Genomic DNA, 15,129 nt, shown 5'->3' with positions numbered 1-15,129 from the left:
GGTGCTGACTGACCTCAGGACTCATTAGAGAAGGTCCAAAGTACTTCAGCTTCTCAGAAAATAGAAAAACTTGATTAAGGAATTTGAAGCCTTGGAAGTCCCAGAAATGAGGCTGCTGGCAGAAGGAATAGTACTGATCTGCTGTGGAGAGAGATACAGTCAGTCATAAAGGCTGCAAGTTTGTGTACTCTGGTGTAATTGAATAACTGGTTTTCCTAACACGTCTGTTTATCACTTTAACGCAGAACAAAACTCATAGCAATATTTTCCAATAAAAATATTGGGTTTGGGAATTTCCTTCAAGTGTCTGTCTCCAAGGACTCTCAGTTGTGGAAGAAAATAGGTTCACTTTAGGGGATATGTAGGTGATTTAACTAAAGGTGCAGTAACTGGATGTGTCCAAACCAAACAGGTCTGTCTTGTCCATCTTTCTCCTGCCACTCCCCTCCCCCCAATTTTGTCAACAAAATTTCCATTGAGCAAGAGGGTTCAGGCCCCTGAAGCACAATAAGGCTCAGAAAAATTTGTATTTTAACTATTTTTAACTATTTTAACAGATTCTCTGCAGTAACAGTCTGCTAGAATCAACAGACTACTGGCTGCAGAATCAGAGGACACCATGCCAAATTGGCTTTCTAGAAGACAAGTCAGAAAACAACTGTGCCTCAGTAAGTACTGACTGCCACCTCCTCTGGAGAAAAGTTCCTTGAGAGTTATTTGGGTAGGGTGTGGGGCTGACAACAGTACATGTTAAACTAAAAAAGCGTGTAATTTCCAGCTTTCTTTTAAAGGCAAATGTATAAACTGAAAATACAGATTTCTATACAGAGCACATTAATAGAGACTACTGCAGAGGTTTCCCCACCTTTGGCTTTCAGACTTTGGTGGCTCTCTGTATTTTTTTATGTTCATAATCTGCAACTCACAAGAGGGAAAAACAAGCCAAAGAGAAAATTATTCCTAACCATAACTTGTTAAGTGGCAGGTTGGAAAGAGCAGATGTTTAAAAGGCTGCTCAATGTTCCTGAAGGCAGAGAGACACAATTAAAGAGAAAAACCCTTTCCATGTTAGATGAGGGGAAGCTGCTGAAGAACTCAAACCGAATTATTTTGCACTTGAAATTAAATTACAATCTCATTATTGTGGGTTATAATGCGATTAAGATCAGCTTTTGCTTAACAATGTGCATGAATAAATAGGAGTTATGTTGCTTTGCAAACTATCTACATGAAACTGGATGGAAATACATGACTATGGTTTTAATAGTTTTTTACTTGATGGAGGACTCAGAAGAGCAGATCTTTCCTCAGATTCCTACTCGAATGCTATTCTGTGGTCTCACTGAGCAAAGAAGGGCTTTAGAAAAGATCATCTTTATCTCAGGTAAAAGGTTTCCAGCACTGCTTGTGCTGCACACAACCTAAAGACCAACTGAGGGCTCTCGTGGAGTCTGCTGGGATTCCCTCAAGGACACAGACTTTCAGCTCCAGCTGATGAACCCAGACTGCTGCTGCCAGGAAACAGAATCTCCATCCCATGGAGGCAGCGCCGGAGGCTTCGCGTCCTGCCTGGGGTGATGCAGAGAGCCTGAGAGCAGCAGTGTCACTGCAGCCGTGACATTTAGGAATATGGTCACAGGTTATTGGGCTTAATTCAGTCATACTGAGCGCTGGTCTATCAGTTTCCACACGGCAGAGTGAGTAAAATACGCAACCTAATCCCAGTGTACAAGTGAGCAACCTTACAAGGTGAGAACCTGAACACATTCTTAACCAGAGCGGGTTCATCAGGCAGATAATCAGTGCCATCCTAATACTATTTAGTATTTTATATCCTAAAAATAAGGCTTATTTTCTCAGAGGAAATTATTACCTCAAATAATATTATAATAATTAATTATGGCTTGCTTTTTGACCTGTTTAGCTTTGATTTTTTGCTTAATTTTCCATAGAAACTTAGAGGAAATTATATTAATCTCTGATAGGCTGGCATACCAAGCAAAGGTAAGTTGTTATAGAAAGATTATGCCGCTGCTATCCTCCTTATTTCAGGGAACATTATCTGATTTTGCCAAGCTGTCTGCTTTAAAAGGTTAAACTACCTCAAAGAGCTTTTTCCTCTACACCAATATTATAAGTGGGTTTTTGTCTCTTTGGAGGATATTTGTCTAATTGCTAAACATTTCATTAAACTTACTTGAGTTAACAATGTTAATGTTTATCAGCAGTTTACCACTGAGATTAGAATACATAGCTTCCTACTAATATAATCAGGTAGTATTTTGAAAGTAGTTTAATTATGTAGGTCTTTTTTGCTTCTACTGAGTGAGAACTTAATCAAAATCCACCTAATAGAATAAAATATATGGATTTGTGAGACATAATCACGCATAAGCTCCACATAGTGATTTATAAATGCAATTAAAATTTCTGTGATGCGACATTCTTCTTACTCCATGGAGTGACCTCATAAAATAAATGTAGTTTATTTTATTTGCTTACTCCACTATTGCTTGCTTTCTTTCTCTAGACCTATAACGAATGTTTCCTGCTTTGGATGTGCTTTTATGAAGACCTTTTGGGGAAGGAAAAAACTGATAGATACTTTGTCCCTACTTTCTCTCCAAAGATCTAGATCTAGATAATTATCAGTGCTGAATATTTGTAGTTGGCTTAAGTTAGTACAAGTTAGGAAATCTAAATTCTAGTTTAATTAGATGATTTATCATTTTCTTCTATCATTGGACTCTCCTAAAGCACAGTCTCTTCATCTTGCACACAGAAATGTCAGTTATGACTTTATCTTAGCCGTTGCTAAGATTTAACACTTTTCTTTGCAATGCTTTTACAGCATCTCCCTGTTTAAGGTGGTATTGCCACACTGCTAAAGATGTAGCTTAGTTTTCTTTTAGGAATTCTTCATTAACACGGTCATGAAACTATTATTTAGGAAAAAAGCAGGATACAAAACTAAATGAAGAAGAAGGAAAAAAAAATATGGTATCGTCCTGCAAGATATTTGGCACTCATTTGGTTCAAGATGCTTATAAGTGAATTTTCAATAAATTCTCTGGCCTTTCATGCTCCAGGCCAGCAAAAAAAACATTAGAAATTATATTTGCACTGAAAAAAAAATTTTTTTTTTTCAAAATGGACCCAATGATCTCCCCCTGAAATCCTCACACCCCATTGCTCTTTGCATGACAATCCTGCCCCAGCACAGTCTGGGAGAAAGGCATTCCCACTCCACACAGCCTAACAAGGAATTGTCCTTGAGAACCACTGATGCAGGAAGGTAGAACCTCTCCTTCCCAAGCAGTGTGCCTTTGTGTGAGGGGCAGTGGATGTCCAGGCTGGCAGAAATCCTACAGACTTCTTGTCAAGTACCTTAGAGAAGCAGAAACTATACACCCCTAAATGGCAGTGATAGGTATGGACAATGGAAAATACCTGCCTTTCAATTAAAACAAAGCACTAAGAAATAGTGCTCATTTCTACTTTAGCATGGCAAGATAACACTTTTTGAAGAGTCAGGATGTGACAAGGTCTCATTTTAAATCGTTTTATATCTCCTTAAAACTGAGAAAAAAACTGGATTTGCAGGCAGATGGATGAGAGAACAGTTCCAATAAAGTGTTAAAGGTTTTGAAACATTCTTGAAATAGTCCAGCAGCTTTTCTATTTGCAAGTGCTCCTACTCTGTAACTACGTAAATGCTCACTCCAGAATGCTCCATACAGGGATGTATGCAATGCAGGCTGTATGCACAGACACTGGCAGCTGGATATTGGTTAGATCCAGCCCAAGGGAGCAGTGAGAACACATGGCCAGAGCAGAGGAAAAGGACAAGGACAGCAGCCCAAACTTCAGTCAAATTCAGTCATGGTGAAACACCCTCTTGTCTAATTGTTGGCTGTTTTTCTGTGCCCCTGTGCCATTGGCACTTTTTGGGAAGTGGCATTATGATGATGGTGGAAGCATAAAGGAGAGTGGAGAACAGCATGAGTGGGGGAGTGGGACAGTGGAGACAGCAGCAACCACCGAGTGGGTTTATGCCACGTGGAAAAACCCTAATCCATCTGCAGCACAGGAGAAAGATTACAGTTTAAGGTTATAATCTGGTTAGTTTAGTTCAAGAGAACATACCCAGCCTAGGAGACAAATCTGAGCTTTTCAAAGAAAGGAAGCAATGCTTACCTTAATGGAGTGACAAGTGAGAGAGAAACCAGATCATGACCAAAGCAAAAAGGTGATGTGATGATGGATCACATGATTTGTGGTGTCTCTGTTAACTGAGATAATGAAGAATGTCATTTTGCTATCAGAGCAGCTGGATCTTCAGAACTGGCTGCTTGCCTTGCAACTGCATGGCTTTGCTGTCCTAAGCAGGTATTTCAGCATGATTGCTGTCATTGCAGTTTAGCCATCAAGTTTTCATACTTCAGGAGGAGGATAAGGATGCCATTATGCACTAATTTGAGCTGGTCAAATGAGGGCTTCTATGGTCTCACCTCCTCCCCCAGCTCCTGCTTCATCTCATTTACTGCCCTGGCATTTGTACAAATGTGCAGTAAATCAATTCAGAGAGAAAAGTAACTATGAAATTAAGAAATTAGTTTTTCTAGCCAAGTCTTCCTTGAATCATCTCACCACACTGTCAGATAAATGCCAGTGCTCACTCAAGGGGTGGAACAAAAACATCCTGGAAACAGTTCTCACACATTAATTCAAACTGAATGATAACATATGCAGAAAGGAAAAAATCTTTGGCAAGGTGTATTTTGATGAAACACAGGACAGCAGCTTTCACTTGAATTAAAGTAGTTTATGAGTGATTTTCATTCTTCACCCAAGTCTTTTTAAAGATATGGCACTACATATCTTTGGATGTTTAAGTACAAGTACACTTTTTTTTTTTTTTTTTTTTTTTTTTTTAATCAGTCTTTTATACTAGATTACTTCCAGGTACCTTGTTAACAGTTGTGCAGACACTGTGTCAGGGACATTTTCTATCCCTCAGTCAGGGCCCCTGTATCCAATATGTTCTTCAGGGTGTCCAAAGAATGAGAGCATGCCCTCACTGAAGAGTGTAGTCTTACAAGCTCAGAAAGAAGGATTATTCCCAGGGCTGGTAGTAGTCAACAAGGCTTTTTACACAGGCAAATACTTCCTCAAGTGCAATCCTGAATCCCAAAGGAGGAGATTTTTGTTTGTTGGCTTGTTTTAAAACAAAGCCATGTGTGTTCCTGAATAGTGACCATGCACAGCTGAAACAGGTGCTTTGTTTTATTGCTCGAATGAAGTTTTACATTTGCTAGCAAACATAACAAAGCCCTATTTTTCTGCCTAAAACCACCAGACCTATGTCCTAAGACCTTTTTCCTCCCTTACAAGATTGCTTGCACACCTCAGCTATATGTCATAGACAGGGAATTACAAGGGTGTTTATTTTACCTTTCACTCCATAATTACTCAACTATCTTCAGGAACAGCATTGTCTCTTTCAGAAATCAAAATCCATCCGTTGCTTTCCAGATCTAAACCATAATTACTGGAGATATTTTTAGGTTTAAGTCTCATCTTCCTATTCAGCCTGACGATACCATAATTACATCCTGACAAGGTTCAGGAATCAACAGCGGCAGGCTAAATTGTGACATTGAGTTGTAGTCCTTTCTCGAGCGTGTGTAGGTGTTCATGCTGCTGTGGTAAGGAACTGTACCTACCTCCTGGCTTGCACAGGGGAATAAAACCCCTCCTCTTCACCAATTGCTCTCTGTGTTATGGAGCCCAGTGCAGGCAGACTGAGAGCTTGCTTAAAGGACCGCTGAAAGGATTACTTGTATAATCTGTAAAATATGTTTCACTTTCTGCTCTTGTATGTACTTGGCTCTGAAGGATATATCTTCACTTATGAGCTAATGTTAAGACAGAATTTAAATATGCCCTTAAAGGGTTGCATTTCCACATTTTCGTACCGTACATATATCATATAGCAGTCAAAAGCTGCCTCACAAATCTCAGTGTGGAAGATTGACAATAGATTTTCTTCTCTTTCCTGTCAATTCAGACTAGGGACAGTGTTTAATCTTCTGTCTAGATCTGCCATCTTCTTTCCTGTCCCTCCATGACAGTCTCAACATTGCAGTGGTTTTCTGTCTGTGCTTAAGGGGAGCAGATGCTTAACCTTACTCTGATAAAGCTATAAATAAGCACTGGGAGGATCAAGCATGGCATTGCAGCTGTATTCTCTCCAGCACTCCAAGCTGTGCCTCCATGACCTGCTTTATCAAGAAATGAGATTCTTGTGCTACCTCCAGAGTGGACATCTGTGACTGTGCTGCTGTTACAACCACAGCCTCCCTCTAACATGAATTGCTGGCTGAGGTTCGCAGAAATTTGTTGAACATTAAGTATACAGGGCACTGGAGAGAGTAGATGGTGCACGTGGCATAAATATTTATTGGAATATTTTCTCTAAGTCATAAGTGGCAATTAATTACATCAAACCCAAAGGAATAAGCTTTAATGGGAAGAAAATATTCATAGCTGGTTTTGAAGCAATGGATTATGAAGAGATAACTTGGGAAGATTCATTAATGCAGTACAGCCATTAAAGTAGGGATAGTCTCTAAAATATCAAGAACCACAAATCCACCAAGTCATTTGAGATAAGCACCTTCTGAAGAATATTTTGGACGAAATTTCAAACACATTACTGCTAAAAATGCTGGAAGGAGAGCAGTATAACACATCCTTCTGACAACATACAAGGTGTACCTAAAAGAGAAGGGTGGCAGGGCTGGGGAGACAAGGGAAAGTCATGTCAGAACCTTATTTAGGTGAATTTGAGTGACTCACAGGAGATGCACTGACTTGTCTGCTTTTGGAAACACTCCATTAAGGCCTGCAAGAAGAGTGGTTGGAAACCTCATCTCATGTTTAGATAGCAGTTGTGCAGCTCACAGGAGATATTTTTACATGGAAACTGAAAGGAGTAATGTGGCTTTTGAATGAAAATGTAGGGCAAGAATGGAAAAAGTCTTCCTCCACTCACAGCTAGAGATGGAAATTGCCTCTCTCTAATCGTGCAAAGGACTGCATGACAGAAGGAAGGCTTAGACCTCATTTGAAGTTGATTTTTCCCCAATCTGCCTTGCATCCTGTTGTATTTTGGGGCAGAGAAACTATCAGTAGAGTATCATGGTCCTACTTTGACACAAATGGATTTTTTGATGGTAGCCTGATCTGACTTTGGTGAGATAGGGAGGGTCCTGCTGTATACCACTGAGATACCTGTCTTGAAGCATTTCAAGTTATTTGTAGTACAGAAGATGGGCCTGAGCCGCTTCATACTCTGAGGTTACCACTGTGTACAGGGCTGGAGGTAATTTTCTTCACAGTGGCTGGTGCGGGGCTATGTTCTGAATTTCTGCTGAACGCAGGGTTGATAATAGAGAGATGCTTTTGCTATTCCTGAATGGAATAGCACAGAACATCAAGTCCTTTTCCCTTGTACTGCCCCCACCAGTGAGTTCACTGGGGGGCACAGCAGGCTGGGACAGCAGACCCCAGCTGGCCCAAGGGGTGTTCCATAGATGTGACAGCTTGCTCAGCACAGAAAGCAGGGGGAACAAGGACAAAAGGGGGGCAGAAATTCTCCCACCTATATAATACTGCTGCCTCACATTTTCATTCATGCAAATCATTTTGCAAGCAGCTAAAGGGCATATCTAGTAGTTCCAAACTAATATTTTAATTTCTATATTTCACAGCTGGTTCCTCTGCCAGAATCATTTTGGCAAGCATGGAAATTAATGTGAGACAAGCATTGCATCCAAATGCTAATGGATGATTAGCTCTGTCTTCCAGAAACTTTTTTTTTAATTCTGAGTCACTATCAGACTATTTCAAACATCTCATATAAGACACATTTTAGCTAAAGATCCCGTTTAAACCATTTAAATATAAAAGGTCAGATTTTACTGTGCATGGAGGAGAGAGCTACATCTCTTATACCATTCCCAGTCTCCTATACACTAAAAATGTGCACTCTGCATATTAGTGATACCTGCTAATGACCCCAGAAAGAAGTGATGAGAGCCAGCGGCAGTGAAAATAAGTCACCAGCATTTGTTCAGTGGAAGTAAGGAAATTGTAATCTAAAACCAAATACCTGCAACAGAAAAGCAACAGCTACAGAAAAGCAACAGCTGGTAATTTTCAGTTTCCTCATTTCTTAAAATATTTCAGATCTTCACAAAAATATGTCAATCCTTAAAGCACTATACACACTATATATCATATATATACTATATAAACTTCAGTAGATCCTTATCTGTCTGCTCAGGAGAAGGAGACACTTTACATATTGCATTCTTCCATCCCAAGACAGCACACTAACTCAATAGCAAGGCATGAAACAAAACCCTGCCTGCTTCCCAAAACTACTCTGAGGTGAAGTAACAGGAAGCAAAATAATAGTAATGATTAAAAGAAAGAAATAAAAGGTGGGAGAGCACTCTGAAGGAACACTCTGATGAATATTACCTGAAACCCACACATTTCAGCTAGTAGTTTTTTAATGGTTGAGATCTCTCTTTCCCAGATATTGTAGGAAAGTGCCTTTTCCATTACATGCTTTGTAATGGCAGTCTCACAAGCCTCCCTGCTGTGCATGAGGGCACTCTGAAGCCTACTATAAAACCAGAAGGGAGATGAATGAAGATGACATGTGGGGCATTATGAAACCATATGCAAAAGAAAGCCACATGCACACTCCTGTTTCAGATAATCCTCATTTCCTCTTCATGAGTGTCTGCATGTGACTGCACAGTTATATCCTTAAATAGCTGAGAAATCTGTGAGTGGGCTGAGTGGGTGCAGGAACCATGTGCCCCCAGGCAGGGTGTCTAACTGCTCTGCCCCAGCTGAGGCTGCTGCTGGCTGTGGCAGCAGAGTTCCCCAGGAGTGAAACGGGCAGTTGTTGATCACACAGATAAACACAGGAGCCCCATGGCAGTGTGAGAACTTGAAGAACATACCAGGGTGGAAGTTCTTGTCCACAGCTTTGTGCTCTTAGTGTGGAACCTTAGCTTCCAATGTAGGTTGCACCTAACTGCAGCTGAGTGTTTTGCCACAGGTGTTCTCTTCTCCAGAGAGCTTCTCTCAGGACCTTGTATAGACAAAGGTGTGTCCCTGTGCCCTGTGAACTGAAAGATGCACTGCAGCTGTCCATGCAACACCTCTAAGTTAGAGAACAAACAGAAATCACCACACATTTCAGTGTCACTGAAATTACCAAAACCACCACTCCTTATAGTACTGCAGGAACCTGGCTCAGACTGAGATTTCCAGTTCCTTTTCCAAAAAAGTTCAATCCAGTCCTCAAGTAGATGCCAAGATTTCTCATCTTTGGTCTTCTGCATAGAGACTGGGAACTACAGAAACCCTGCTTTTAATCATCACTGTAGGTGTTCCAGGGCTCCTTTCTTTAGTATGAGTCTGGACCTGCAGATTTAAGGCTGCCATGAAGAAAGCAGTTGTTTTCCTGGTAGAAGGCCGGATGGGGAAAGAAATTCAGACCAGAATAACTTTCTAATTCCCAGCTTTACTATTTCAGATGTAAGAATATGAAAGCTAGGAGATTCTTGTTTTATTCCAGTGGTTTGTTCTAAACCCCTCAGAAGTGTTATTCAGGTATTTTTTTCTCCAACCATGTATGCAATTTAATATGTGGAACAAACAACTATTTTTTTTTTTTTTAAATTGCAGAGCTTAAAAGTAGTAATGATAAAACTAATAATATGACCGACTCATGAACGGATCTTTATTTCTGTCAGCTGCTATGTAATTTAGTAGAAAAACATCTATGATTACAGCTGCTCTATGGTCTGGCTCTGGGAATGCAGAGCTTGTGAGAATGGATGAGTGTGCAGAAGTACAGGTATTTCTGCCTGACACACAGAGATGGATTCAATAATTCTGATGTCATGGCCACCTCCTCCAGATTGCAGCAGATGTTTAGAGATATTCCACAGTCTTTTTAACTGACAGTATGCAAATGCAGTCATATTTTTAAAGTAACTTTTTCTAGGTATATAGGAAGAATCAAATCCACCAAAATTAGTTTCCTCAGTTAAAATAACTTAATTTACTATGAGGAGTTTAAAGAATTTCCCCATTTGCTTCTTGAACAGTGTATAGAACAGGATAAACTAAGTCCTTCCAGATCCACACATCCACTCTGCACTGGTTTTTTTCTTTTAGTTCCCTCAAAGCGCTTGAAGAATTCTGTGAGAGGAAAATATTAGCTTTACTATTTCATACTAGATTCTGGAACTCAGTAAAACAGACTTCATCTGGAGAAAGACCTAAACCTGTCCAAAAATACATGTGATCAGGCAAAACATTCTCCCAAAGCAGCTGTGGGTTTGTATGAATAAAAAGAATTTGACAAACCAGTTGAATTAGATTTAGATTAGTTTGATTATATTTTTTTAAAGAATCAAGAGAACAGCTAGGATTACAGCCTTAGTAAAGATGCATGATTAGAGTTCTGGTTGCCTTTTTACCAGCTTTGAAATAATTTTAAGCTCACTTTTGAGCTTACTGGATGATTTTCTGTCTAATTTGACAATAGGCCAGAGGTTTGAGAACCAGAGTTCCTACAGGTTTCATGAGTACAGATGAAACTGAGAAATTGTAAGGATGTGAACTCAAACCTTCCTTAAACAACAGAGAAACCAGACTTACTACACTTTAATAAAGCCTACTGAGAGGAAAGTGGCAGTGGCAGAGCTTACACATCAACATGCTGAAAAGTTAACCTTAAGATGTTAATACACAGATAAGTAGACTTTTCTAATCTCAGCACTCACACAGCCAGTCAGCCAGCCAGCTGTTTTCCAGTCTGATTCATAAGCTCAGGAACCTGTACCTTTTTCAAGTAATCTTGCTGCCTCAGAGCTCTACCTATTTATAACCTAACAGCTGGGGCAGAGCTGCCCTGCAATTTGTAGAGCATGCATGAGCAGACAGATGCTGTGCACATCTACTGCAGCAGAAACAGAGGTCAGTCCCAAAAGGTTTGGTTAAAAATGACAGAAACCATCACTGTCACCAAGCTATATCCATCACAAAGCTGTAATAGCTGTTGCTTGTAACAGTGCTCAGAAGTAGTTGGATATTTTGTATGCTGAATGTAAATTCTTTGAATGGAAGGATGAAGCAAATCTTTCCAAGGGGAGAAAACACAATGGTCTTGGTTTAAAAAAAATTAATTTTGTGAGCCAGGAAGCAAGAAGAAGCTTGGTGCCAGGATGGGCCTAGTGAAGAAAAGGAAGAGCTGAGGCAATTATCCAGGTCAGTTAGATTTTACAGTCCTAATTTCTTACAGTGTATAATGGTGCCTATTTATCATACAACTGAGCTCAATCAAAACCCATCATCAGACCTGCATGCTTCCTTCCTTAATTCTCATCCCATCCTCTGAAAAGCAGAGAGAACTTACAGAAGGGTCTGCTTTTAGTAAAGAATTTTTTAATCAGAGGAGAAAAGGAGCCTGTTTTTTCATCTAGAGACAACAGTTTCTTATCTGCTGGATACAGTCCTGAAATCCCTTCACAGAAATCTTGAGTAGAAATTTATCAGGAAGAGTTTCATAAGGTGTGACAACCACGGAGCTGCCGGTTTTCCCTGCTGCCCTGCAAAGTGCCACCTCCCCATTCCTTCTTCCCACAGTGTAGTCCAGAACAAAAGGCACCTAATCTTGGGAGACTGCAAAATACGGCAGACCTGCCCCACTGTGTGAAAAACACAACAGAAATGAGATACATGGTCTGAACTATTGTGCACACTAACATTTTACTTAAAAAGATTGGGCGTGATGGGGGGGAGAAGGTGGGAAATATACTGTGTATTATAATGACAGGATAAGTATAGTTAGAGTACTAGAGGCAAGTGAGGAAGAACTAGCTCGGTTTAAAAACTCAAAACCAAATGCTCTGTTCCAGATACTGGTGTTTCAGCTGCTGGTCTGATAGCCCGTATCTAGCTGTATAATGCACAATTGCCTCTTTCTGTGCTGATAGCTACACTTACACCTTGGTAATACCTGCTCATCCTGACGCCCCGGAGACCGGAGCAGGCGGAACTTGAGCCCCATCAGCCTCTCATGGTCGCTGCTCTGGAGTATTTTCACTTGACATCTTCGTTTAGCAAAATCATTTGCATTTTTTAATTAGGCTTAGCCACATTGACTTCCTCATCTTTCTCAAGTACTGAGAAATCCTTTAGAGCACCACAGAACAGTTTGCTGTGCGCAGATAAGCAGAGTGGATTTAAGTACTTATAGCGCTTTAATCTCGTTTTGTGCTTCTACATGTCATACAAACGTCTTTGAGAAAAATAATTGATTTTTATAGTAGTTTAGAGCAACGCTGTACCAAATAAAAGTAACTAGGTGTGTTAAAGAAAACAGTAAGCAAATAGTCAACTGTCCCAGAAATCTGAGCATTCATTTAGTAATGTACCATCAATGCTCTCTTTTCTGTAAATCAAACATCATCATAATTTCCTGCTTCAGTTGCTTATAGGATTAAAGAATTCATCTGTTTGGCTTTGTAGACTGCAGCCAGTTGTATTTCTTGGCTTACCAAAACCAGCCTGGGCAGAGACTGCCAAGACAATCAGAATTTGGGGCTGCAGGGAGTCAGTCTTTCACCTTGGTTTCCTCGTTGAATAGCTTGTTTTTTGAAACCATTAAATGTTTTATATTCTTTGGTGTATTGGGGACAGTGTTCTCAGTCAGCGATGGTTTCAGTCATTTTAAACAAAACCTTTTGGGACTAACCTCTGTTTCTGCTGCGTTATTTAGCAGACTCTGGCCTATAATTAACCACAACAGTTAAAACTATTGCATCATTGCATTTTAGTAATTTCAACAGTTTCTCTGAAATATTTTCCCTGGAAGTGTATAAAATTTGAAAGTACTGTTTCGTGAAGTTTTGTCTTTTTCTTTCTGGAGCAGCCTGGTCACTGACCCATTGTTAGAGACTTGTATTTCAGTAACAGGCCCACCCCGCTGAGCAGGAGGTCAGAGGAGACAGGAGAAGGAAAGGGTGCAGGGCTGGCTTCTGAGCAACCCACAAACTGATTTCAGGTTACTACTTATTATTTTGCTCATGAACAAATTCTCCTTTAAAATGTCACCTCCTGTAACAGTCTGATGGAACCATAATTTTTCCATACCAATAATTTTCAAATACAGGAAGTGGAAAAAGTCAAGATTAACTTGAACAAAGCTAAATGACGGTAACAATTATGGTTTATTGGTTTATATTTATCATTTTTTTATTTGGACTAGCTTTGAAATCAGATCTATTAACTGTCACAGTTATATTATCTAGTCCTCTGAGATTATATTTAACATTTAAATGGATACAGAAAGAAAGAAAATAAATAAGCATAATAAGACCTATCAAAAACTTTTAAGAAGATTAATGCAGGCATATAAGATTTTACAGAAATGTACATTAACTCTTTAGTCTTGCACAAGCAGTAATACTTTCTATTCATTTTGCAGTAAAAACTCCTTTTGATGCCAGTCCATAAATAAAAGTGGTGACAGAAAAAAAAAATTAACTTTGTAATGATAATGAGAGATAAGCAAAGGATAGAAATATTGGGCTACCTATTGCTCCTGTCCTTGATGGGTGCAAAGTCATTTCTGTGAAGGAATTTTTACACCCAACATGTGCATATTCATTGGGGCAGGTACAGAGAGGTTGATAACAAGATTCCCATCAAATGCAGTGAATTTGCCCAAGAGAACAAATGTCTGAAGATACAATGTAGGGAGAATTCTACTCTCCAAAACCTCAGTCACAGGGAAAACCTGACAGCAGCTTTTCAGCACATGAATCAGAACTACATTGTAGAATTTATAGTGAGAGTTAGAGCCATGGAGGCCTCAAGTATCAGTTATGAAAGTTTTATTTTAGTAAATAATTGTGGTGAAGTGACCAAAGCCACAAGCTTCCTAAAAAAAGTTTGCAGTCAGCTTCCCTTCACACAAGTCCTACCAGACCTAGATGTTAAAAAATTCCTAGGATCTTCAAAACTATTAGTTTGTTTCCCTATTAGCTAATGGTTGTTCTTATGTGATGTTTTAGAACATTTATTTAGAAATCATAATTTCACAGCTATTTTTTTTTATCTTCATAAAAAAAAAAAAAAAGGTACTTGAAACTCTATTAGGATTACAAGATTTGAGAAATTGCAATTTTAAAGAACAGAGAGGTCAGTGATTAGGGGACCTTATAGACAGTACACATATATAGACTATGAATATGTGTATATAAATACCCATTTATATCTGTATATCACAAGAAGTCCAAGAGGTTTTATTTAGCCATCACATTAGCATAACTAAGACAAGTGAAAATAAATGCAAAGCTCTGTTTGGGAGCTTTGCAGATACAGCGTTTTGCTAACCATCAAAACAAATGCTCCTGTCACACAAACTGGCTGGAAAAGGCATTTTATGCCATCCTAATATAAGTCAAAAAATATATGAGTGATTCTGGTCATTTTCAAAGAGACAGGGCCCACAGCAAATTTCTGGACAAAATCTGGCACGTTGTCACTCCTTTGATATCTCCTGTGAGTTACAGGTTACTCTGGCTCAGAAGTACAAGTTAAAACAATATTTTTTCCTCAGGCTTTCACTGACTTCAGCTCCTGAGGGAGCCCATCGTGCAGCTGCAGGTTCTCTGAAGTAGTCACCATTTCAGTGAGCAATGCCTTGGAGCAGCTCTATTCTGTTACTGTGCTGCGGGGAAATTACAGTGATCTAATCTTTCTAAAGCCAGGAGACTTAGACTTAGGTCTAATAGAAGTTTAGAGCAACAGTATTGTTTTTCTGCTTTGCAGAGATGAAATTAGGATGAGAATAGGCTCAGAATTCCAGATCTGCCATCCTATCACAGAGATTTTGCAAAGAGCAGAAATTATGGTGGTCAAAGATTCCATTAAATTGTTGCAGCAATCACAGTTGATGTAAAATTCAATCACCCTCTTCACAAACTGTACCTTCACAGTCCTGCATTTAAAGAGGGATAAGGTGTT

At 39.5% G+C, this 15,129-nt stretch overlaps 1 protein-coding gene across 3 annotated transcripts in view; it reads left to right on the top strand.

Moving 5' to 3' along the window:
- SPHKAP (SPHK1 interactor, AKAP domain containing) overlaps nucleotides 1-15,129 on the top strand; it is a 65,756-nt gene that overhangs the window by 24,572 nt on the left and 26,055 nt on the right. For all 3 annotated transcript variants that reach the window (XM_040074371.1, XM_040074369.1, XM_040074370.2), the window contains one exon: nucleotides 558-668. In XM_040074371.1, the coding sequence (XP_039930305.1) occupies nucleotides 558-668 (111 nt within the window). The remainder of the gene's footprint in view (nucleotides 1-557; nucleotides 669-15,129) is intronic.

The sequence above is a fragment of the Hirundo rustica genome, chromosome 10, assembly GCF_015227805.2.
Source record: "Hirundo rustica isolate bHirRus1 chromosome 10, bHirRus1.pri.v3, whole genome shotgun sequence".
In the NCBI taxonomy this organism is placed as follows: Eukaryota; Metazoa; Chordata; class Aves; order Passeriformes; family Hirundinidae; genus Hirundo; species Hirundo rustica.
This window is presented reverse-complemented; position numbering and strand designations above follow the sequence as displayed.